General features: G+C 46.3%; 1 protein-coding gene across 2 annotated transcripts in view; it reads right to left on the bottom strand.

Annotated features, from left to right (window-relative positions):
- LOC311111205 (homeodomain-interacting protein kinase 3-like) overlaps positions 1–25,337 on the bottom strand; it is a 51,957-nt gene that overhangs the window by 23,080 nt on the left and 3,540 nt on the right. The window contains exons 1-2 of one of the 2 annotated variants that reach the window (XM_084153914.1): positions 12,632–12,800; positions 7,708–8,986 (exon numbers count right to left, since the gene is read on the bottom strand). In XM_084153914.1, coding sequence (XP_084010040.1) covers positions 7,708–8,986; positions 12,632–12,647 — 1,295 coding nt within the window. In that variant the 5' untranslated portion in view covers positions 12,648–12,800. Of the gene's footprint in view, positions 1–7,707; positions 8,987–12,631; positions 12,801–25,337 lie in introns of those variants that run through there. The other variant, XM_084153915.1, reaches the window with a different exon arrangement.

Here is a 25,337-nt window from a genome sequence, read left to right as displayed (position 1 = left end):
ATTTGTTCAACTGAATTAATCTGGTGCCTTGTTCGTGGCATACTTGATATCGCTGCCCTCCTTGCCTTGCAAAATGACATCCCCCATTAGGTTGAATATAAATCTTCATCAAGCAAGCTCTTCTGACACCATCAAAGTACCACTGGTGCGCTAGGCTTATCATCATTCTGTGTGGCCCTCCATTGAAAGTAGGCAATATACTGCTATAAACTGTTATCTGAAGATAAAATGGCTGGTGAGAATGAGTTGGCGACCCGGGCTTTCGATGGGTAGAACTGGCAAATGGAAGAGAGCAGCTGCACACTGTATTTAACTTCCTTCCCAAAGTCACTAAAGTACAGTGTAGGGGCTACAGTGAGACGCTTCTATTTTGAGTCACTTCCTGAAATATGGTGCATTTACCAGAAGTGAGTGAATGGAGGCCTGTGTGTGTCAGGGTGTGTGTGTCAGGGTGTGTGTGTGTGTGTGTGTCAGGGTGTGTGTCTGTGTGTGTCAGGGCATGTGTCAGAGAGAGCAGAGATATGAGCTAAAACCAGAGGATGTTGTGGGCTTCTCTTTTGCAGCTGACCTGCACACCAAGAGAGTCACCAGGACTGTACTATCAGGGCTAGAGAAAGCAAAAACAGTCAAAGTGGTAACTTACTGCAACCTAAATTCTCTTGAGTACACACATCTGGATATAGCTTGTTTAATATTTAATTCAAGAGATGTCTTCACGATCTACAGAAATAATTAAAGGGATTCTGTGTTGACACCTGTCAATAAGCTTAAACCTATTACGTAACAAAATGACTAGGCCTCATGTTTAGCCTGCAACCGACGGACAACTAGAGAGAAGGTAAATGACAGATCATGAGAGAGATCACCATGCCTTTTTATTACATACGTGTTGCTGCAGCTTCCCCTGTTGCTACTCACATCCATCAACAGAAATTACTGGAACTCCTATGAACTCTGTATGCAAGGCTACTAAAGCATAGGCCTACAAAAGGTGGAAACTTAGGCCTAGGTTGCACAAAGATGTCATTTGAATAACCAAGTCATCTATGACAAGCGTGCGGTTTTCTAGTGTTCTGAAGAACGCCAGTCACAACTCGGGTCAATGCAACACATCTCACCTCAGAGAGCAGGAATCTACAGACACTGCATACAGAGAGGGAAAGGGATAACCCAGAACCAAGTCTCCTATTTGAATATGTTCAGGCAGCATGAATTATTCAAATGAAATGTAAATCCCCCTGTACTAAGACAGATAACATGGAGCTGCCGTGTGACCCAGTCATTCTACAGTATCTTCCCTTTTCCACCAAGCCAAACACATTACTAAGAAACTAGGCCGAATCTAAATGACATAGATAATGGCATAATACTGTCATCTCTTAGGAAGTGTTTGTTTCTTATTTTTTTTAGCGACTGACTCAAACTACAAAAGTGAATAACCTCACAGAATAAGCTACAACAAGCAAATAGGCTCATTTGAAATGTGTCAGTTTCTTTAAACAAATTGACTAAGAAAACCAGATAGAAGGTCTAGGCGTCTCTGAGATGACACCACATCAGCACACGATTAGGCTACGTGATACTTGCATTGACAGACTAGCCGATGGTGTCAACTTCCATGAGCGCAATTCCATGTAACTGCATTTAGCTGACGAATAGCATCCATCTATTCCCTATGGATACAACTTAGCTGAACATTTTAAGGAGGCCTGTTCAGACTCTTTCCAATCGATTCACCTCACTTTCGGTCTCTTGCAATGCGTAATTGAATGAGATGCCATCAAAGTTCCATCAAACTGAATCCTCTGTTGATACATCAAATTAAATCTCCCATCAGTTCTTTAGAGGAAGAGAAACCTCAAATTCCCAAGTAATAACACTACTATTTAAATGGCTCGCTTTAGAGTCTAAACCAGTCCAAAGAGAGGTCCTCCCCCGGACGCTAAAGCATAACATTAGAAGCACAAACTAATCCCTGACTCCTTCCATCTCACTTTGAGGAATTAAACCTCTCACACTCAGCCAGTGACTACCATTAATCAAAAGGAGGGCAGGGGAGTACTCGCAAAGATGAGTTCTTAGGCTTTTAGCACAATTTAGCACCCAATATTTCTTTGCATATGTGGTCTGCTGGCCTGGCACCTCAAATGAATTATGCATTCAGCTAGACCAACAGCCATTCCTCTGATGATAGAGCCCAGTGAATTGTGAGGAGAACATTACGTTTGTCAGACAAAACTTGTCAGTAAGTGATCAATGACGGCATCACTTTTAATGATAATCATACCACAGAACTTCTGCCAACCTCACCCGTAACACATGCAGAAAATTAAGATGGCAAATATGAGAGTTCATATATAACTTGCAAAGTAAGTCAGCACATCATAGAGGGAATGGAAGTTCCAGTTAGCGGAGTCTCATTAGCCAGCCTCTGCACGCTCCAACCCAGAGTCTGGTTTATACAGTTTGTTCAATAGATACGGTATGAAAGTGATGCACCACTTTCCAGGAAGTAGCACTGTAGTTTTTGAATTTTTGTAGGCTTTTTTGAATGGTATTCAAATGGGCAAAAACGTAACGCAACAGTCTTTAGGGCCAAACTTCTTAAAAAGCATCCGGCAGAAGTAAATTCATCCACAAACACAAATATAATTGTATTTATTTATTTACATACAGTTGAAGTCGGAAGTTTACATACACTTAGGTTGGAGTCATTAAAACTAATTTTTCAACCACTCCACAAATGTCTTGTTAACAAACTATAGTTTTGGCAAGTCGGATAGGACATCTACTTTGTGCATGACACAAGTACTTTTCCCAACAATTGTTTACAGACAGATTATTTCACTTATAATTCACTGTATCACAATTCCAGTGGGTCAGAAGTTTACATACACTAAGTTGATTGTGCCTTTAAACAGCATGGAAAATTCCAGAAAATTATGTCATGGCTTTAGAAGTTTCTGATAGGCTAATTGACATATTTTGAGTCAATTGGAGGTGTACCTGTGGATGTATTTCAAGGCCTACCTTCAAACTCTTTTTTGGTTACTACCTGATTCCATATGTGTTATTTAATAGTTTTGATGTCTTCACTATTATTCTACAATGTAGAAAATAGTAAAAATAGAGAAACTCTGGAATGAGTAGGTGTGTCCAAACTTTTGACTGGTACTGTATCTTAAATTACTTTGTTTTCATGAATTTTATGATATAATCGTCAAGCCCATGCAAAAGATTAGGGGACAGGAACCGAAAGTATGACCTAGAACAATGTCACTTGCACATTGTATTCAGAAGTCAAAAGTTGCTGGGCTGCTGATGTTCAAAATGAAATTACTGACCGGTCGCACTGACCGGTCACAACACCAATCAGATATCAATAGGGAGTGCCTCAAAAACAACTGCCTGGAGTAGGAGGAGGGGCTCTGCTTTTGGGGGTGGGGGAGGAGCTATCTCAGATGTAAACAAATTAAAATAAAAAATATCATCCTGAATTTTAATGGGGGACCAATCAAATTGCACCATCTCAACAGCAGAGTGCAAAGTAATGTTGCACAGACTACTGGAGTCTAGTCTAGGGCAGTAAGAGGGTGGCATGGGCTCAGACAGATTGTACCCTCAGATTTAATCAGAGGGAGCAGCAGGGGCATCCACACCTATGTAACTACAACATATTATCTAACAGGTGCCAAGTCTGCACTACAGATAACAAGTACAGTACACTCCAACTCCCATGGGGCTTTAGGAACATTTATCAAACCCTGGAAGCATACATGTATGATCCCTAAAAACCTGGAAACTCTGTGTTTAAAGCAGATGCACAGCAGGGGTGTATTCATTACGTCTTGCAAAGGAAAACGTTTATCGTTTAAGAAATAAACGGAAGCTAACAGAACAAATGGAATGAAACGGAGAGGGACATACCGGAAGCTCTTGTTTTTGTTTCAAAACGGTTTCTGTTTGGAGTAAACTGTTTGTTGCAAAACTTTTTGCAACAGAATCGGCGTAATGAATACACCCCAGAGCGCGCCAAGATCCCCCAGGACATTCCTGACATTTTCCCCAAGGGAAAAGCTGACAGACTGTTGATCTCTGGGACACAAACAGACACTGCTGCATGGCTACCATGTGTGTCAGTGGACTTGAGTCACTGTGCTGTGGATGGGCTTGTTGTGGCTCTATTGAATTATCTGACAACGATGCTGGACACTGTACCAGACAGACAAACTACACTAAACTGACGATAAGTCTACAACATGCTATATCTCCAGAGTGGGTGGGTGGGTGGGTGGGTGGGTGGGTGTGTGTGTGGTGTTGAATTCGAGCCTCTCCAGACATGCGGCAAAAAGCTGGAATTGGAATGAGATGACGCACATGAATTTGAGACGTGTGAGTCAGTCCCTAGTGGCTGACCTCGTCACTGTGAGAGCCAGCAGAAGACCCAGGGCTGGGAAAGATATACGGGTTGAGGATCTTTATAGTGCAAATGAAAACACGCACAGGACTTCACACTGTCTGTGTTGTGGTACAGACACAATCTCAATTGAACTGTCTGTGTTGTGGTACAGACACAATCTCAATTGAACTGTCTGTGTTGTGGTACAGACACAATCTCAATTGAACTGTCTGTGTTGTGGTACAGACACAATCTCAATTGAACTGTCTGTTGTGGTACAGACACAATCTCAATTGACATGTGGCTTTTATACTGTCACTTTTACAACAGCTTGCAGAACGACACCTCCTTACCTTCAGGCTCTGATCAGACCCTACACCCAAACGAGGGCACTACATTCATCCACCTCTGGCCTGCTAGCCCCCCTACCTCTACGGAAGCACAGTTCCCGCTCAGCCCAGTCAAAGCTATTCGCTGCTCTGGCACCCCAATGGTGGAACAAGCTCCCCCACGACGCCAGGACAGCAGAGTCACTGACCACCTTCCGGAGACACTTGAAACCCTACCTCTTTAAGGAATACCTGGAATAGTAGAATAGTAATCCTTCTACCCCCCCCCTTTACTACCACTGTCTTTTGTCTAAACTAACACCTGACTTATTTCACCTGCTAGCACTGACTTGTTTAAAGAAATGGTACTTATTGTGATCGAGATCTAGTTGTCCCTGACTGCACTGACTTTGCTCACAGCTGCTTGTTTGAAGAAGTGTACTTACTGTGATCAAGATGTGGTTGTCCCACAAGCTATCCTAAATTGAATGCACCAATTTGTAAGTCGCTCTGGATTAGAGCGTCTGCTAAATGACTTAAATGTAAATGTGTTGGTCTGTTCAATGAACATGTCAAATAGCAAAGCACTAGTGAACCAGACAACAGAGAAGCCTAGCCTGTGTTACGCTCACTTAGGCCTACTTACTGAGGACATGGCTGCAGTGCACACAGGCCCATTCTGTCTCTCCCCCTCCCCTCTCCTCTCTCTCTCTCTCCAGACCCAGAGCAGAGACTTTAATTAGAACTGGTTAATTAGAAACATCCATCCTCGTGCAGTAGGGCTGCCTGATGCTGCTCTTCTGAGGCAGTGGAAAACAGGAGAGCTGCCAGGTCCTCCACTAAGGCAGACCTGTGCTACCACAACAAGCAAGGGGAAAAGAATAGGCTACTACTACTTCTACCTCACAGACCGACCAAGGTGTATGAATTGAAGGAAAACCACAGTCTGTGACAGACTCAGGCCTATTCAGGTTCAGCAAAAAGGTGCATTCTAAACCTGACTCGTTTCAGTATTAAAGCCTTCATCAGGGTGACATCATTCACCACCATCATACAGAACAGGATCTGGTACCAGAGCAGTTGGAAGCTAATGGTGGCTAATGCCTTATTTTGTGCAGCCAACCATTGACAGAACCATTACAGTCATTACATTAGAACTCCATCATGACATTTTACGAGAAGACAGACCTCTGTGCTGTTTAACAAACAGTCAAACCCTCCACCCCATATATAATGTATAAATAGGCCTAGCTGCTCCTATGAGATGTTCTGAGAGACAGTACAGTGCTTTCTATTTAAGGAGGACAAATGTATTTTCCGGTCACAAAAACAAGTCATCTTGCATGTTCTTCCTCCGATGAGACCTCTCAGGAACTGAGCGCTGAATGGGTTGACTCTTCACTAAACATCCTCCTCATCACACAAATAGACTGTCAGCACAGCAGCCAAGAGGCAGAAACCACAGACTACTGACTGACACTAAACTAGGTCATTCCTCTCCAGACCCTTACGTAACAGTTCATATCATTTCAGGGCCCGTTTCTGAAAACTGAAAACTACCGGCGCCCATAGGGTGCTGCCAAGGGTAATTCGTCTCGTGGGTTTTCCGTTCGCCTGTCCAAGAGCAGAAGAAACATTCTTCTCAACATAAACATACCAGATAGGCTGCTATGTTACGCATCAGGGTTCGTAACAGCGTTACGTTCGGACTCGGGAGGTGTTTTGTTTGAGAGAGAAGTTGTTCATCCTCAACTGGTTAGCATGGTCTTTATGCAACATACACATTTCCTTCCCAGGGAAACACACATACAGTACACATGTAGGCCTTTTTGCTCCTTGACGTTCAATCCAATGGGCGGAAGTATAGGCCTATGCATTAGAGGGCTAAGACTTCTAATATTTGCCTACAGGCAGTTCCTTGCTCACCATGACATCTTAACAAATCCTACAGACGGCTGACGGCTCAATCCTAACCCAGCCTCAACGGGACTGCTAACAATGTGTGAGATGTTCACAAACTCATACAGACAGTTATAGATTTTTTTTCTCCCCCCGCCTCATTGTGTTGCAGTCTGTTTTCAGAACACTGTTTCCTTTCCCAGGCTGAGTGGACGTGAGCAGGCTACCCCCTGCCAGTAACACTGTGGGGTCACATTTTTCACAAGTCGTGGTATGTAGCTCCTGAATGCACAGGATGTTAGGCAGTAGAAGAGACGTATCCTTGCCTGACCTCAGGAGGGCGTTTTTTTTGTTGACCTCACGGTAGAACTGCATGATATGGGCAAAAAAAATCTAAATTTTATTTTCATTTGACTGTGATTGTGATTTGACTTCCGATAAAAATCAAAACACTTGGATGAACGGTTGGAATCATAGAAATATAATGATTTATTTAAAAAAGCAAAGGGGTAAGCAGCATCGTGCTTGTTTGACTGAATTTGACCTAACAGAACAGCATGCAAACTTCTGGTGGATGTAAGAGGAGGAAGTGCTCTTCCTGAGCGACAGGGTGAGGCTTGGTGTGTGTGGAAAGCAGCCGCAAGAGGAGACTAAAAAAATATAAATCTGAGTAAACTACAACAACGGACATTACACACAGCTGAGTGGATTTCACAATATTGCATGTGATATAAATCTCTTGCAATATGGACGTTGCACATGTCAATATTGCGATTTCGATGTCAAATGGATTAATTGTGCAGCTCTACCTCATGGTTGCCTACAGTGTATGTGGACACCAGTGAAAGTCAACCTCTGGTGAGATTAGATTTTAAGATGATCTCAGCTCCCTAGCAGAAGCTCAAGCATATCTGGGAGGATATGTCATTACTCTCAAACTGTAAGGATTTACTGTCAGAATATGATCATCCTGGCCTCTCCTGCACTGACTCACTGACTTATTATAGACAGCCTGTATTGTACACAAACAACCCAGCATTGAATGTCTAACCTTCCACCCAAACCTCTGTAGACACTCACCTGTAGTAGCGGGACTGGAGGTATGTGGAGCACACAGCCTTGGACACGTGGCTGGCTGAGCCAAAGTCTATCACCTTCACCCTGTAGGGCTGCCTGACAGGGTCCACCAGCATAATGTTCTCCGGCTTCAGGTCGGCGTGGATCAGGCCCATGGTCTTCAACTTCCTCAGGGCCGTTGCAACCTGCTGCAGCACGGGCCGGATTACCTTCAGAGGCAGCGGGCTGAACTTGTTCTGCTTGAGGAAGTCATAGAGGTTCTGCTGCAGCATCTCAAACACCAGGCAGGTGTGGCTGCGGTGCTGGAAGCACTCGAAGGCCCGCACCAGGTTGTGCTCATCCGCGTTCTCCCCGCTCAGACGGGCCAGAATGCCCACCTCGATCTGGCCCTGGCGTGCGTACGATGGGTGGTTCTTCAGGATCTTCACCGCCACCACCTCCCCAGTGCCCCTCTTCCAGCACTTTACCACCTGTCCGAAGGTGCCACGGCCCAGGAAGTCCAACACCTCGTACGTGTTCTTCATGGAGCACAGGACCTCGTGCTGCACCAGCTGGTAGTCCCCGTCACCCCCTCCTGCTCCGCCCGCCGCTCCCTGTTTGGTTGGGGGTCCTCCAGCGCCCCCTACAGCTGTCGGCGCGGGCAACCCAGCCGGGTTCCCCCCATTGGTCGTTTGCATCATGGCTGGCAACATGGGCAGGTCCTCCACTATCTGCATGGCGCTCCAGCGGTTATCAAGCTCCTCGCTCTTACGTTTCAGCCCACATCGCTGAGAGCTCTCGGCCGAGTTCAAACCTCCACAATCGTCCTCTTCCCAGTCACCTTCTGTCTGTTCCTCCCCACCTCCTCTACCTTCCTCCCCCCTTTCCCCTCCTCCTGTCGCTCCACTACTGCTGCCTTCCCTATCTCTGTCCGTCTGCTCCTGCCCCTTGCCCTGCCAGGGGACTGGCCCTGTGTCCTGGGGCTGCTGGGCCTCCGCTGGGCCTGTTACTGTTCTGTTCCGCTCTCTCCGTACGCAGTGCACGGCCACCGTCTGTACAGGGAACTCCTGCCCGCCGCCACACGTTCTCACACCCGCCGCCGAGTCTCGGGTCGCAAAGGAGGGAGCAAGTCTGATCGGGTGCGCTATGCCAAGGGTTCTGCCGTTCAGATAAGTCCCCGGGTGGGCTCTCTCATGGTACACACAGCTGCTGGGCTCGACTTTGAGTTTCTTCACGCTGCAAAAGGCACTAGTCTGGGTTTGATAAATGTGTGGTGGGTAGATCAAGACTTGTGAGGCCATACCTGGACAGAGAACAATTCAAAAGAGAGGAGAAAGACAACGTTAGCATATTATCAACGCATGATCAACCTACGCATGATCAACCTACGCATGATCAACCTACGCATGATCAACCTACGCATGATCAACCTACGCATGGAATGTTGTTTTGATGCTCACACCCACACACCATAATCTTGAAAATATTCAACGCGAACGGTAAAGGTTCTTATCTACAGCATTAATTCAAAGAGCAATGTTCAAGTGAAAGGTCAAAATGTCCTATGGTAATCAAATTCACCATGGACATGGCATAACAATCTGATTTCAGTAAGGTCAACGAGGTAAGTGGCTATGAAGGGATGTCAATTCAAATAAAATGACACTGGGCCTAAATAAATGTAGGTCTATTATCATTTATTACTGTTTGATGAGAAAGTCCAGTCTGCATGGTGATAGAAAAAAGGCCCATGTCAACAAATGACTGGATGCTGCAGATTGGCTGATTGATTTCCATAGTGAAAAGGAAAGTTGACCTACAGTATACAGGCTTTTCTTTTACAGTTTTATTCTGAACAAGCTACACACACACACACACACACACACACACACACACACACACACACATACACACACACACACACACACACACCTGTGGTAACAAACTCTCTTCACTATACAGGCTAGCCTAATAAAGTGCAGATATTCTCCTGTTTTTATCCTTCTGCTTAAATATTTTCTTCATAAAACAAGACGGAAGCTTGAACAGCTTCACTTCTGCATCTGTGCTCGTCCTGGAAGGCTTTACACCGTGGTGCCATTTCTCAAGAGAACGCTGGAAAAGTACTGGGAGGGGGATATTTTTTCCAAAGCCTGCTCACTCTGAACGTTTGCATGTGCACTTGCATAAGATAGCAACACAAAATTCAGCAACACAGCCCTTCCATTACCACATCATAAATGGAGATAAGTGCATTGGCAAGATTTTGCTGTGTTGTTGCTTGGTTATATTTGCAGAGTTCAAAGGTGACTACAATAGAAGAGAATCGTGTGGTTCCAAAGCAGCAAAAACAAGCAGAAGCGCCCACACTGCTCTCACAATGACACTTGCATCACTCCTGGGATGACATCACTGCTGACCTTTAGCCCGTTACAACCCCCCCACCAAACACCTCTGCAGAAAGAAACCCCACTCCCACCACAGTCAGAGACACCAAGCTGACCAATCAAGGGCCTAGCTGAGGGAAGAAGATACGCTCCAGTGGAGTGTTCTAGAACACCCTCACCATCCACTGGAGCCCCCCGACCACCTTCCACTGGAACCCCTCCCACCACCTTCCACTGGAGCCCCTCCCACCACCTTCCACTGGAGCCCCCCTACCACCTTCCACTGGAGCCCCTCCCACCACCTACTGGAGCCCCCCTACTACCTCCACTGGAACCCCCCTACCACCTTCCACCCACTGGAGCCCCCCTACCACCTTCCACCCACTGGAGCCCCTCCCATCACCTTCCACTGGAGCCCTCCCACCACCTTCCACTGGAGCCCCTCCCACCACCTTCCACTGGAACCCCCCTACCACCTTCCACTGAAGCCCCCCTCCACCTTTCACTGGAGCCCCTCCCACCACCTTCCACTGGAGCCCCTCCCACCACCTTCCACTGGAGCCCCTCCCACCACCTTCCACTGGAGCCCCCCCACCACCTTCCACTGGAGCCCCCCTACCACCTTCCACTGGAGCCCCCCTACCACCTTCCACTGGAGCCCCCCTACCACCTTCCACTGGAGCCCCGCTACCACCTTCCACTGGAGCCCCCCTACCACCTTCCACTGGAGCCCCCCTACCACCTTCCACTGGAGCCCCCCTACCACCTTCCACTGGAGCCCCCCTACCACCTTCCACTGGAGCCCCCCTACCACCTTCCACTGGAGCCCCTCCCACCACCTTCCACTGGAGCCCCCCTACCACCTTCCACTGGAGCCCCTCCCACCACCTTCCACTGGAGCCCCCCTACCACCTTCCACTGGAGCCCCCCTACCACCTTCCACTGGAGCCCCCCTACCACATTCCACTGGAGCCCCGCTACCACCTTCCACTGGAGCCCCTCCCACCACCTTCCACTGGAGCCCCCCTACCACCTTCCACTGGAGCCCCTCCCACCACCTTCCACTGGAGCCCCTCCCACCACCTTCCACTGGAGCCCCGCTACCACCTTCCACTGGAGCCCCCCTACCACCTTCCACTGGAGCCCCTCCCACCACCTTCCACTGGAGCCCCCCTACCACCTTCCACTGGAGCCCCTCCCACCACCTTCCACTGGAGCCCCCCTACCACCTTCCACTGGAGCCCCCCTACCACCTTCCACTGGAGCCCCGCTACCACCTTCCACTGGAGCCCCTCCCACCACCTTCCACTGGAGCCCCCCTACCACCTTCCACTGGAGCCCCTCCCACCACCTTCCACTGGAGCCCCTCCCACCACCTTCCACTGGAGCCCCGCTACCACCTTCCACTGGAGCCCCCCTACCACCTTCCACTGGAGCCCCTCCCACCACCTTCCACTGGAGCCCCCCTACCACCTTCCACTGGAGCCCCCCCACCACCTTCCACTGGAGCCCCCCCTACTACCTCCACTGGAGCCCCCCTACCACCTTCCACTGGAGCCCCCCTACCACCTTCCACTGGAGCCCCCCTACCACCTTCCACTGGAGCCCCCTTACCACCTTCCACTGGAGCCCCCCTACCACCTTCCACTGGAGCCCCCCTACTACCTCCACTGTAGGGGATGACTAACTTCTCAAAGGTTTGGATGACCTTTCCCTGCTGTTACCATGCATCCCACAGCGAGTCTCTAGGCAACCGAAGAGAGTGGTTGGGAGAGAGAGAGAGTCAGAGAGAGAAGGGGGGGGCAGCCCTAGCATCAGGTTTGCATGCCAGCCAGCCCCTCTCACATTACACAGCTCAGAGAGGAATGCTCCCTCCCCCCCCTCCCCCCCCTTTCTCATTTCGAGAGAAAACAGAAAAACAAGAAGCGACGCTATCCCAGCGAATACCATGTCAAACATTTGGAAATTGGATGATGTCTTCGGCTTGGGCTGGTGAGGGACTAGGATAACGAGATACGTTTTTATTATCATTCTGTGGCCTAAAGAGAGAGGCGGCAGCTGTGGCAGGCGGCAGGGCGCCCTGGCACAGTGACCTTATCAGAATGGCTGTCTGTGTGCCCTGCCGGAGAGCCCACCACCTACTTCCTTTCATCTGGAGCCCGTCCAGTGACATCAAAGTGGCTCTTCCCTGACGGCTCTTTGACTTTAAATCAACGGTGCATTCACTTTAACGGATTTACACGCAGAGCATGCCTCGTCCCAAAGCCCTGTCGCTAGACTTCTAGAGCTTCCAAAAGACAATCGCCTGTCTCACAAATAACAAGACTGTGGGTGGTGAGACAGGGGCACACTGTAGAGTAGAAAACGCCTCTCCTAAATGAGACACAAAAAAAAACGGTTCCCAAATTACACCTTCTAAGATTTAGTGGAGGGAGCTATAATTACAGGTGCCAAATGAGAGAACAAACGCCTCGCTCTCAAGTCCCCAACTTTTCAACGATAGCAGGCACAGGCAGCTCAATAGCAAAGTTTCAGAACTAACTTGCCTAGTCATTGCCTACCTGTCTTCACTCTCATTCTCCTCCATGATAGGAGATGTTGTCCTCTCTCTGAAGTTCAGTGAGGCACACCCTGATGATTCCCTCCCATGTGAGTTATTAGGAGGACGGACGGAGAGCTACGGTTTACAGTCTGTCTGGGTTGTGCTCTGCAGCAGCAGCGCAAAGCCAAAGGGAACTTCAGAAGTGCGCACTATTCAATAGGCTGAAATCACGTGCTCGCAGAGAGGGGAGGCTGCCAATTCCTGCCTCGCCAGACTGACTAGGCAGGCAACACTGGGTAGCTTCTGAAAGGCTTGTTGTTTCAGCTTTTCTACGCTCACCTTTTAGGCTTTAGCTTTATTCAGAAGTTAGCCTTGTTAGTAGGCTAATCATTGAGGGAATATTCAAAATATTGCTCATAATAGTGTGCTGCTATCTTACAGTCACTAATGCAGGGGTGTCAAACTCATTCCATGGAAGGCCTAGTGTTTCCTTTCAATTAAGACCTAGACAGACAGGTGAGGGGGACCTTAATCCATCAAATCAAGTACAAAGGAGGAGGGAAAACCCTCAGATATTAGGCCCATCGTGGAATGAGTTTGACACGTGCAAATGAGGCATAGATAAGGGTAAGGTTGGTCAGAATAAGACCAAGCAACACTTTTCCATCAACACAGTGTTCAGAACAAGCTCAAACTAGAGCAGTAGGGTGAGCACAGGAAATGGCTTTTGGTCCTGGTGGCCTACAAGTTGAGACTAACCCAGTTCCTAACAGTACAATCCATGATTATGTAATCAAACAAGTAATCAAAGAAAGGGATGTGTTTAGTTTTGAATGACGGTGGCACTGCAGTTGACACCACAAAGGCTTTCAGTAAGAGAATTAAGACAGGTCATCAAACAAACGTAGTGGTGCAGTGGTCTAAGGCACTGCATCGCAACGTGATCAAGACAAAGGAGATGATTGTGGACTACAGGAAAAATAAGTGGACTGAGCACGCCCCCATTCTCATCGTCGGGACTGTAATGGAGCAGGTTGAGAGCTTCAAGTTCCTTGGTGTCCACATCACAACAAAACCTATTCCCCCTAAGGAGACTGAAAATATTTGACATTGGTCCTCAGATCCTCAAAAGATTCTACAGCTGCACCACCAAGAGCATCCTGACTGGTTGCATCACTGCCTGGTATGGCAACTGCTCGGCCTCCGACCGCAAGGCACTACAGAGGGTAGTGCGTACGGCCCAGTACATCACTGGGGCCAAGCTTCCTGCCACCCAGGGCCTCTATACCAGGCAGTGTCAGATAAAGGCCCTAAAAATTGTCAAAGACTCCAGCCACCCTAGTCAGAGACTGTTCTCTCTGCTACCGCACGGCAAGCGGCTTCTAAACAGCTTCTACCCCCAAGCCATAAGACTCCTGAACGTCTAATCAATTGGCTACCCAGACTATTTGCAGTGCCCCCCCCCCCCCTCTTTTACGCTGCTGCTACTCTCTGTTTATTATCTATGCATAGTAACTTTAATAACTCTACCTACATGTACATATTACCCCAATTACCACAACTAACCTGTGCCCCCGCACATTGACTCAGTACCGTTTCCACCTGTATATAGACTCGCTATTGTTATTTTTACGGCTGCTCTTTAATTATTTGTTACTTTTATTTCGTATTATTTTATATTGTATTTTTTTGGTATTCTTTCTTAAAACTGCATTGTTGGTTAAGGGCTTGTTAGTAAGCATTTCACTGTAAGGTCTACACCTATTGTATTCGGCGCATGTGACAAATACAATTTGATTTGATTTGTTGCTTGTCATGACTGGCAGAAACCAGTTTGGTCCTAAGAGAAAGCCATAGAGCTCTCTGCTTTGGCCACAGAAAGAGGCAGTTGTGTTGTGTCACCACAGAGAACACTCATCATTGTGTGCAGCATGTCATGCTGTTCCTACAGTCCTACCAAATCACCCAGTAATCAGCAAAACATCAATACTGGCCGCTCCACTCTCCTAATGTTCTGTATGGTCAGCCGGTGACGTTGGATAGACATTAGACCTCAGCAACTGACACACAGTCAAACTCTGATACAGATAAGCTTATCTAAAAGGTTAACCAACCTTTACCCTCCTTCCTCATTCAACTCCAGCCATAGACAAACTACCGCCATACTATACATGATCTCTGCTCTGCCGAGAAGGGGGAGGCTAGTCATAACCTGCAGGGGTTAGGTGACTGTGCACAGGCCCACTGAGTATTGCATAGGCCATCACATCCATCTCAGGCAGAAGAGCGCTAGCTTACAGGGAATGGTGCTGCTCTCCTCACTTAGCCCCCCGGGGCAGGAGCAGACAGGTCGGCGGTGCTTTCTGGAAGAAAACCAAACAAACAAACAAAACCTCTCCATTTCTCTAAAGAACATTTGTCTCCCTGCGCCCGGTCGCTGACAGCGGCAGACCATTACTGCAAGCCTGAACGAAGGATGAAAGAGAAAGCAAACAGATGCAAGGGTGGGACTGGACTGCTATGGAGGCTGAGGTAGTAGCTGTTGTGCAAGATAGATAGCGCTCCAGGAAGGGTGGTGTCCAGTTTACTGGCCTGATTAGCAGCCCACGCTGCGCAAATATTAACCCAGCGGCCATCCCAGTGTTTGTCTGACCGAGACCAGGGACTGGAGAGGTACAGAGGGAACAAGAGGCCAAATAGCTGCTCTGCTTGCACAAAAATACAGAACATAGGAAACACAACTGGGCTCCTCAAATCAACTCTCAACCACTGTGGCGGAACAGTGGATCTGTTGAGATTAAAAGACACAAATAAAGTCAAGGAATAAAAGCTAAACATTCCAAAGGTCTCAGGTAAACCAAAACATTTTATGCTAGGCTTAACTATCAATCACAAGGCCTAATTTAGCCTAATGGTAAAATCACTCTCAGCTGACAGAGTTGAGTTAAATGATGTCTTTCCTCTAAAAGAAGTAGCCTGTGTTATCTGTCAGTTTAGACAAAGTACTGACCGTTTCACATGAGCAGCCGAGCCTCCAGTCTCCCCGGTCTGAATGAGACCATGTGGTGGAAAAACACAGCACTTCCCTGGCTGCACTCAGGCTGCTCAAATCCCCTGGCTTCCGGTTACTCAGACAACAAAGTTTCCAAAATCCCACTTCAAGAAACAGGCAGACATTTAGAGTGAAGAAAACATGCGTAAAGTCCGACCACAGGAACTGCGGGGCTGTCGCAAAGCACTGTTGAGGGCCCAGCCTCCTCCAGAAAATCTGCTCAACGGAAAGCACCACACAGGCTGTGTTGATAACAGCGGTAGGTCTGTGAGCCCCTCCAGCCCCTATTCTGAGCAGGCAGATAAGGCTTGTCCTATTCCTCTGACTGCTCTACACAATCAGGCCCTATGGTGCCGTTTGGTGACAGGGCACCGAGAACCAGGCCATTTCTCTCTAAATGGGCTTTTTGTGTGAAACTTCAAACTGATAAGCTAGCAGAGCTATAAGTGGACAGTGTATCCTCCCGTTCTTAAACACCCTTCCCCTCTTTAACAGTGGTCGAGGGCCTCTGGGACAAAAGGCGACATGACGACTTGAGGCCCTTTAATTTAGCAGAGCCTGCAGTGTCAGCTGCAGGGCCCTGGTTATTATTACTTCCTGAAGCCCGATACTCCCCCGGTCGTCATGTTACATCACTCAGAGCTGCTGGGTTGCACAAAGTAATTGCACATGGTTGACCTTTGACCCGGACGGGAGTTCAATTGAGGAGTGAAAAAAAAATAAAGAGAGCACACCTGTCCTCAGACCAAATGCCCCAGTGTGGGGAGAGGAAGAAACTGCTTTTTCCAAGATGCGAAAAGGAGCAGGGAGCGAGACCTATAACAGCCGATACCGGTGGAAAAACGAATAAAACAAATTGTGGAAAATAAAACGTTGCCATGTTAAGGTGCGTAAGTAGGCTTAGTTGGGATTGAGGCATTAACAGGGTGCAAAGACACCCCGACTCAGGAAAACCTACCCCAGGGGATATGTTCTCCACATCGGCTTCCTGGAGGCTTGATTCATTTGGGGATCTAGGCCTATACAAAACACATCTCTCTTGCTTGTCCCGCACATCAGTGATACTGCAAACACAACCAACATGTCAGTGGACCTGGTGATTGGGGAAGAATTTGTATAGTACACAGTTCTGCCACAGAGTAAAACTAAATTTGGCTCTCCAACTCTACAGGTCAAGCGGTGCCTGGCTCCAGCCTACCCCTGTCTCCAGCCCACCCCTGGCTCCAGCCCACCCCTGGATCCGGCCTACCCCTGGCTCCAGCCTACCCCTGGCTCCAGCCTACCCCTGGCTCCAGCCCACCCCTGGATCCAGCCCACCCCTGGATCCAGCCCACCCCTGGATCCAGCCCACCCCTGGATCCAGCCCACCCCTGGATCCAGCCTACCCCTGGCTCCATAATGCATGTGCGGTTGAGGATACAAAGAAATGGCCAAACCTTTCAGCAGTAAACAAAAGAACAGAGAAAACAGGAAGAGGCTGTCATTTTTTTTTTGGGGGGGGGGGGGTGGGTGGGAACCCAGAGACCAAAACAATTCCTCCAAAAGTTGGCTCCATTTGGATCTATCTAATAAAATGTTTCTTTATGATGTTTTCTATAGGTTGTAAACAATAAAAACAACAATATAAAGATGTGTTTCATTAGTAAAGGCCTTAGGGGCTTTCAGCATCTTGTCAGGATCAAGGAGATAAGATAGTGGGCCTGACAGAGCATAGAAACAGTGCAGGAGTCTCAAAGAATTCCTCTCATAAAAGACTGGAGGAACATTTCAGTTGTGTCATCGTGGAGGCTAAAAACATTCTCTCTCAGGGGATAGTCGATCAACAACTGTCCAGCAGCTCAACCTTGAGTGACTAGAGAATGACAACCTGATACATTCCCAGAAGATATCCCTGGCCTCCCCATGTCAGTTGAAGGGCAAATGTTATCATGATGTCTCTCAGACTTTGTACATTGCTTTTGCTTAACATAACGCAAAACGGGTTTCGCACCTCGGAACCATGTTTGGCTAGGACTCAAGTTCAGCACGTAATCATAAAGGCAAAGCCCTTTGAAAAACCCAGGGTCAAGCCATGGTGGATTTCATTTTGGTGCACCAAATGTACCTTTGTCAGCACCACATGCTCAGACAGACTATCCTGCCTGTAGACCATCCATCTGCTGCACGACAGCAGAGACTCAGAGGCCATCCGTCACACCGCTGACACTACTCCAGATGCTTACTGGCTGGCTGCCCAACACACGGACACAGGTGCAGTAACTCTACACTACTCAGCATCCTAGGCGTAACCTGAAATGGAGCACCTGGACACCCCAGCAGTGACTACCTCAACTACAAAACAACTAAAGAAGGACTAATCGGTTACACAACCACTTTCAGCTTATTTAGGCCTATCAGTCAAAGTTGGGTTATTTAGGCCCATCAGTCAAAGTTGGGTTATTTAGACCCATCAGTCAAAGTTGGGTTATTTAAGCCTATCAGTCAAAGTTGGGTTATCTATCCACTATCTATCCTCTTTGAATTTAAATTAGAATTTAAGTATTGCATTTGAATTGAAAATCTATTTCTGAGTAACCTACTAGACTTCCAAACTCTGTCTCTCTTCACTAATTAGGAGTGAACCACTAAGGGTCTGGGCGAGCATGTGCCCTATGCCTCTTCCAAGAGTATGGTCACATGGTCTTTTTATGGGCTTGTCTTGTGAGTGGAGGACTCCTAAAACGGCCAGCCTTTAGGGCAGAGATAAAGCATCATGAGGTCCCTTGCTCCAGAACATAGAGGGCCCTTTATCTAACAACATGGAGGATCATATTCAACAGAATGACGTGGCGTGTGTTGAGTGAGTGAGTGGTCACGTGGCGCAAACACAGCAGCAAGCCCCTTCCAAAAATGTATTACTACTGGCTGATAAACGCTAATGGATAAACAAAAGCTGATCCGCAACAAACTGAGTACAGCATGCCCCACTTAGAGACAGGGGAGGCGAACAAATTGAGTGCAGGGCAGGTCAATACAGTGCGGTGACACACTGGACCAATTTCGATCTGCCTCAACGGGAGGGGGAGAGAACAGTCAAATGCTCAACCTACAGCAGCTTATGTAGACACTGGTGGGTGTGGAGCTTTTGTACGCATTAAGGACCATATCACCTTCACCTTACCAGACACCTTAGACCCACTACAATTCACATATCGCCTCAGATCCACGGACGACGCAATCGCCATTGCACTGCACACTGCCCTATCCCACCTGGACAAGAGAAATACCTATGTAAGGATGCTGTTCATCGACTACAACTCAGCCTTCAACACCATAGTACCCTCCAAGCTCATCACTAAGCTGGGTCTGTAACCCTCCGTGTGCAACTGGGTCCTGGACTTCCTGACGGGCCGACTCCAAGTGGTGAAGGTAGGCAACAACACCTCCGCCAAGCTGATCCTCAACACGGGGGCCCAACAGGGGTGCGTGCTCAGCCCCGTCCTTTACGCCCTGTTCACCCATGACTGCGTGGTCACGCATATCTCCAACTCAATCATCAAGTTTGCTGACGACACAACAGTGGTAGACCTGATTACCAACAACGATGAAACAGCCTACAGGGAGGATGTGAGAGCCTTGGCAGAGTGGTGCCAGGAAAATAACCTCTCCCTCAACAAAACTAAGCAGCTGATCATGGACTACAGGAGACAGCAGAGAGAGCACACCCCCATCCACGTCGACGGAGAGGGTCAAAAGTTTCAAATTCCTCTGCGTGCACATCACTGACAACCTGAAATGGTCCATTCACACAGACAGCGTGCTGAAGGGGAAACTGCGCCTCTTCAACCTCAGGAGGCTGAAGAAATTTGGCTGGCCCCAAAGACCCACAAAAACTTACACAGATTAACCCTTGAGAGCATCACAGCCTGGTACTGCAATTGCACCATCCGCAGAGGGTGGTGTGGTCAGCCCAACATATCACTGGGGGCACACTGCCTGCCCTTCAGGACATCTACAGCACCCGGTGTCACTGGAAGGCCAAAAAGATCATCAATGACATCAGCCACCTGAGCCACGGCCTATTTACCCCGTTACCATATAGAAGGAGGCGACAATACAGGTGCATCAAAGCTGGGACCGAGAGACTGAGAAACAAGTTCTGGGTCATTCTCACGAAACGGACATTTGACCCAAAAATTCTCAAGAGTCATTTTTTACAATATGTCCTCTTTGATTACTGAGATTAGGATCTGTACTTATCCATTTCATAAATCGTATGTTTTTGGATCAGATATTATGCATTTTACCACAATTTCCCAAAAATCTCATTACTGCAAAAGTCCCAAAAAGTAATAAATCAATTTCTAATATGTTTTAACATTTCTCCCTTAACGAAAAGACCTCAGTTAAACATAAACACTGAAAATACAAATATTTAAAATTCGTATTAAATAAAATAAAAACTGACTTTTTCCCAAATTGAGCTTTTTAGCCATTTGGGTCATGAGAAGGCCAAGTGAGGTAAAGGGGGTGTTTGAGTATAAAAACCTCATTCTGAAGGCATATCAGCAAATAAATTAACTTCTACTACTCCTCTAGTGATGCATCATGGGTGAATAAACTTTTATTTAAAAAACTGATTGGAATTGAGATATGTCCACTGTGTTTGTATCTAATAATTATTATATAGTTTAATGTAAACTTTAACTAGTATACAATTTTTTATGATTTACGGACAAACATTGTGTTTTATTATAATAAGTTAGATTTTTCTAAAATAAAATTGTATAAAATTACCCAAGAATTTAATCAGCACGCATTTAGGTAATTATTATTTGGGGTGGAAATGCACAAAATTAAGGCAACATTTAAAAATGTATTTAAAAAAAGACACTTTACCAAAAACTATACATCTTAATCCTGAGAATGATAGTTGAATTTTGCTGATGCATCATGGTTTTGTAACTCAATTTGCTACATACATGTTTAAAACTGGTTTCATGAGAATCACCCTTCTATCTCCAGGCCATTAGACTGTTAAACAGTCACCACTAGCCGGCCTCCGCCCTCTACCCTACCCTGAACCTTAGTCACTGTTCTAGCCAGCTACCACCCGGTACTCCACCTTGCACCTTAGAGACTGCTGCCCTATTTACATAGAGTCATTGAATACTGGTCATTTTAATAAATGTTTACATACTGTTTTACCTACTTGTATATACTGTATTCTAATAATGGCTCATCCTATGCTGTACACACCTTTTATTCATATACACTAATTATTTATATATACAGTGGGGGAAAAAAGTATTTAGTCAGCCACCAATTGTGCAAGTTCTCCCACTTAAAAAGATGAGAGAGGCCTGTAATTTTCATCATAGGTACACGTCAACTATGACAGACAAATTGTGGAAAAATAATCCAGAAAATCACATTGTAGGATTTTTAATGAATTTATTTGCAAATTATGGTGGAAAATAAGTATTTGGTCACCTACAAACAAGCAAGATTTCTGGCTCTCACAGACCTGTAACTTCTTCTTTAAGAGGCTCCTCTGTCCTCCACTCGTTACCTGTATTAATGGCACCTGTTTGAACTTGTTATCAGTATAAAAGACACCTGTCCACAACCTCAAACAGTCACACTCCAAACTCCACTATGGCCAAGACCAAAGAGCTGTCAAAGGACTCCAGAAACAAAATTGTAGACCTGCACCAGGCTGGGAAGACTGAATCTGCAATAGGTAAGCAGCTTGGTTTGAAGAAATCAACTGTGGGAGCAATTATTAGGAAATGGAAGACATACAAGACCACTGATAATCTCCCTCGATCTGGGGCTCCACGCAAGATCTCACCCCGTGGGGTCAAAATGATCACAAGAACGGTGAGCAAAAATCCAAGAACCACACGGGGGGACCTAGTGAATGACCTGCAGAGAGCTGGGACCAAAGTAACAAAGCCTACCATCAGTAACACACTACGCCGCCAGGGACTCAAATCCTGCAGTGCCAGACGTGTCCCCCTGCTTAAGCCAGTACATGTCCAGGCCCGTTTGAAGTTTGCTAGAGTGCATTTGGATGATCCAGAAGAGGATTGGGAGAATGTCATAAGGTCAGATGAAACCAAAATAGAACTTTTTGGTAAAAACTCAACTCGTCGTGTTTGGAGGACAAAGAATGCTGAGTTGCATCCAAAGAACACCATACCTACTGTGAAGCATGGGGGTGGAAACATCATGCTTTGGGGCTGTTTTTCTGCAAAGGGACCAGGACGACTGATCCGTGTAAAGGAAAGAATGAATGGGGCCATGTATCGTGAGATTTTGAGTGAAAACCTCCTTCCATCAGCAAGGGCATTGAAGATGAAACGTGGCTGGGTCTTTCAGCATGACAATGATCCCAAACACACCGCCCGGGCAACGAAGGAGTGGCTTCGTAAGAAGCATTTCAAGGTCCTGGAGTGGCCTAGCCAGTCTCCAGATCTCAACCCCATAGAAAATCTTTGGAGGGAGTTGAAAGTCTGTGTTGCCCAGCGACAGCCCCAAAACATCACTGCTCTAGAGGAGATATGCATGGAGGAATGGGCCAAAATACCAGCAACAGTGTGTGAAAACCTTGTGAAGACTTACAGAAAACGTTTGACCTGTGTCATTGCCAACAAAGGGTATATAACAAAGTATTGAGAAACTTTTGTTATTGACCAAATACTTATTTTCCACCATAATTTGCAAATAAATTCATTAAAAATCCTACAATGTGATTTTGTGGATTTTTTTCCCCCATTTTGTCTGTCATAGTTGACGTGTACCTATGATGAAAATTACAGGCCTCTCTCGTCTTTTTAAGTGGGAGAACTTGCACAATTGGTGGCTGACTAAATACTTTTTTTCCCCACTGTACATATATATATATATATATATACAGTGATCCCTCGCCACTTCGCGGTTCACTTATCGCGGATTCGCTATTTCGCGGATTTTCATAATGCATTTTTTTTTTTTTTTGGTGCATTGTGCTCTGCATTCTGATTCGCTAAAAACTCACTCCCGCTTCTTGTATCAAAACATGCTACGAATTGTGCTATCATTTTGTCGTCTCGTGCAGTTATGTGTACGTACATAAAACAGCTTGGCAAATTTACATTAAGTTGGCCAAATTATCTTGTAATTTCGAACATCTTCTAAACCCATAATGTCGACGAAACGGCCTACACGTGAGTCACTGTATTTGTATACATGTAATAGTTGCTAATTGTAAAAAAAAAAAAGTTTTCTATTTCGCGGATTTCACTTATCGCGGGTCATTTTCGGAACGTAACCCCCGCGATAAACGAGGGATTACTGTATATATATATATAAAAAACACACAGTACCAGTCAAAAGTTTGGACACACCTACTCATTCAAGGGTTTAACTTTATTTTTACTATTTTCTACATTGTAGAATAATAGTGAAGACATCAAAACTATGAAATAACACATATGGAATCATGCAGTAACCAAAAAAGTGTTAAACAAATCGAAATATATTTTATATTTGAGATTCTTCAAATAGCCACCCTTTGCCTTGCTGACAGCTTTGCACACTCTTGGCATTCTCTCAACCAGCTTCACCTGGAATGCTTTTCCAACAGTTCCCACATATGCTGAGCACTTGTTGGCTGCTTTTCCTTCACTCTGCCGTCCGACTCATCCCAACCATCTCAATTGGGTTGAGGTCGGGGGATTGTGGAGGACAGGTCATCTGATGCAGCATTCCATCACTCTACTTCTTGGTCAAATAGCCCTTACACAGCCTGGAGGTGTGTTGGGTCATTGTCCTGTTGAAAAACAAATGATAGTCCCACTAAGCCCAAACCAGATGGAATGGCGTATCGCTACAGAATGCTGTGGTAACCATGCTGGTTAAGTGTGCCTTGAATTTGAAATAAAATCACAGACAATGTCACCAGCAAAGCACCCCCACACCATAACACCTCCTCCTCCATGCTTTACGGTGGAAACTACACATGCAGAGATCATCCGTTCACCCACACCATGTCTCACAAAGACACGGCGGTTGGAACCAAAAATCTCAAATTTGGACTCCAGACCAAAGGACACATTTCCACCGGTCTAATGTCCATTGCTCGTGTTTCTTGGCCCAAGCAAGTCTCTTCTTCTTTTTGGTGACCTTTAGTAGTGGTTTCTTTGCAGCAATTCGACCATGAAGGCCTGATTCACACAGTCCCCTCTGAACAGTTGATGTTGAGATGTGTCTGTGACTTGAACTCTATGAAGCATTTATTTGGGCTGCAATTTCTGAGGCTGGTAACTCTAATGAACTTATCCTCTGCAGCAGCGGTAACTCTGGGTCTTCCATTCCTGTGGCGGTCCTGATGAGAGCCAGTTTCATCATAGCGCTTGATGGTTTTTGCGACTGCACTTGAAGAAACGCTCAAAGTTCTTGAAATGTTCTGTATTGACTGATCTCCATGTCTTAAAGTAATGATGGACTGTCGTTTCTCTTTGCTTATTTGAGCTGTTCTTGCCATAATATGGACTTGGTCTTTTACCAAATAGGGCTATCTTCTGTATAGCTTGTCACAGCACAACTGATTGGCTCAAACACATCAAGAAGGAAAGAAATTCCACAAATTAACTTTTAAGAAGGCACACCTGTTAATTGAAATGCATTCCAGGTGACTACCCCATGAAGCTGGTTGAGAGAATGCCAAGAGTGTGCAAAGCTGTCATAAAAAAAATATATAAAAAGATTTAACCTTTATTTAACCAGCTAAGCCAGTTGAGAACAAGTTCTCATTTACAACTGCGACCTGGCCAAGATAAAGCAAAGCAGTGCGATAAAAACAACAACACAGAGTTACATAAAGTCAAAAATACAACAGAAAATACATATACAGTGTGTTCAAATGTAGCAAGTTATGGAGGTAAGGCAATAAATAGGCCATAGTGCAAAATAATTACAATTAGTATTAACACTGGAATGATAGATGTGCAAGAGATGATGTGCAAATAGAGATACTGGGGTGCAAATGAGCAAAATAAATAACAATATGGGGATGAGGTAGTTGGGTGGGCTAATTTCAGATGGGCTGTGTACAGGTGCAGTGATCGGTCCAGGGCGGCAGGTAGCTTAGTGGTTAAGAGTGTTGTGCCAGTAACCGAAAGGACGCTGGTTCTAATCCCCGAGCCGACTAAGTGAAAAATCTGTCGATGTGCCCTTGAGCAAGGCACTTAACCCTAATTGCTCAGGTAAGTCGCTCTGGATAAGAGCGTCTGCTAAATGACTAAAATGTAAATGTAAATGTGCTCTGACAACTGATGCTTAAAGTTAGTGAGGGAGATAAGAGTCTCCAGCTTCAGAGATTTTTGCAATTCGTTCCAGTAATTGGCAGCAGAGAACTGGAAGGAATGGCGGCCAAAGGAGGTGTTGGCTTTGGGGATGACCAGTGAGATATACCTGCTGGAGCGCATACTACGGGTGGGTGTTGCTATGGTGACCAATGAGCTAAGATAAGGCGGGGATTTGCCTAGCAGTGATTTATAGATGGCCTGGAGCCAGTGGGTTTGGCGACGAATATGTAGTGAGGACCAGCCAACAAGAGCGTACAGGTCACAGTGGTGGGTAGTATATGGGGCTTTGGTGACAAAACGGATGGCACTGTGATAGACTACATCCAATTTGCTGAGTAGAG

The sequence above is a fragment of the Coregonus lavaretus genome, assembly GCF_964263955.1.
Source record: "Coregonus lavaretus genome assembly, chromosome: 37".
Lineage (NCBI taxonomy): Eukaryota > Metazoa > Chordata > Actinopteri > Salmoniformes > Salmonidae > Coregonus > Coregonus lavaretus.
The sequence above is the reverse complement of the archived record's forward strand: the minus strand, read 5'-3'. Positions and strand labels throughout refer to the sequence as shown.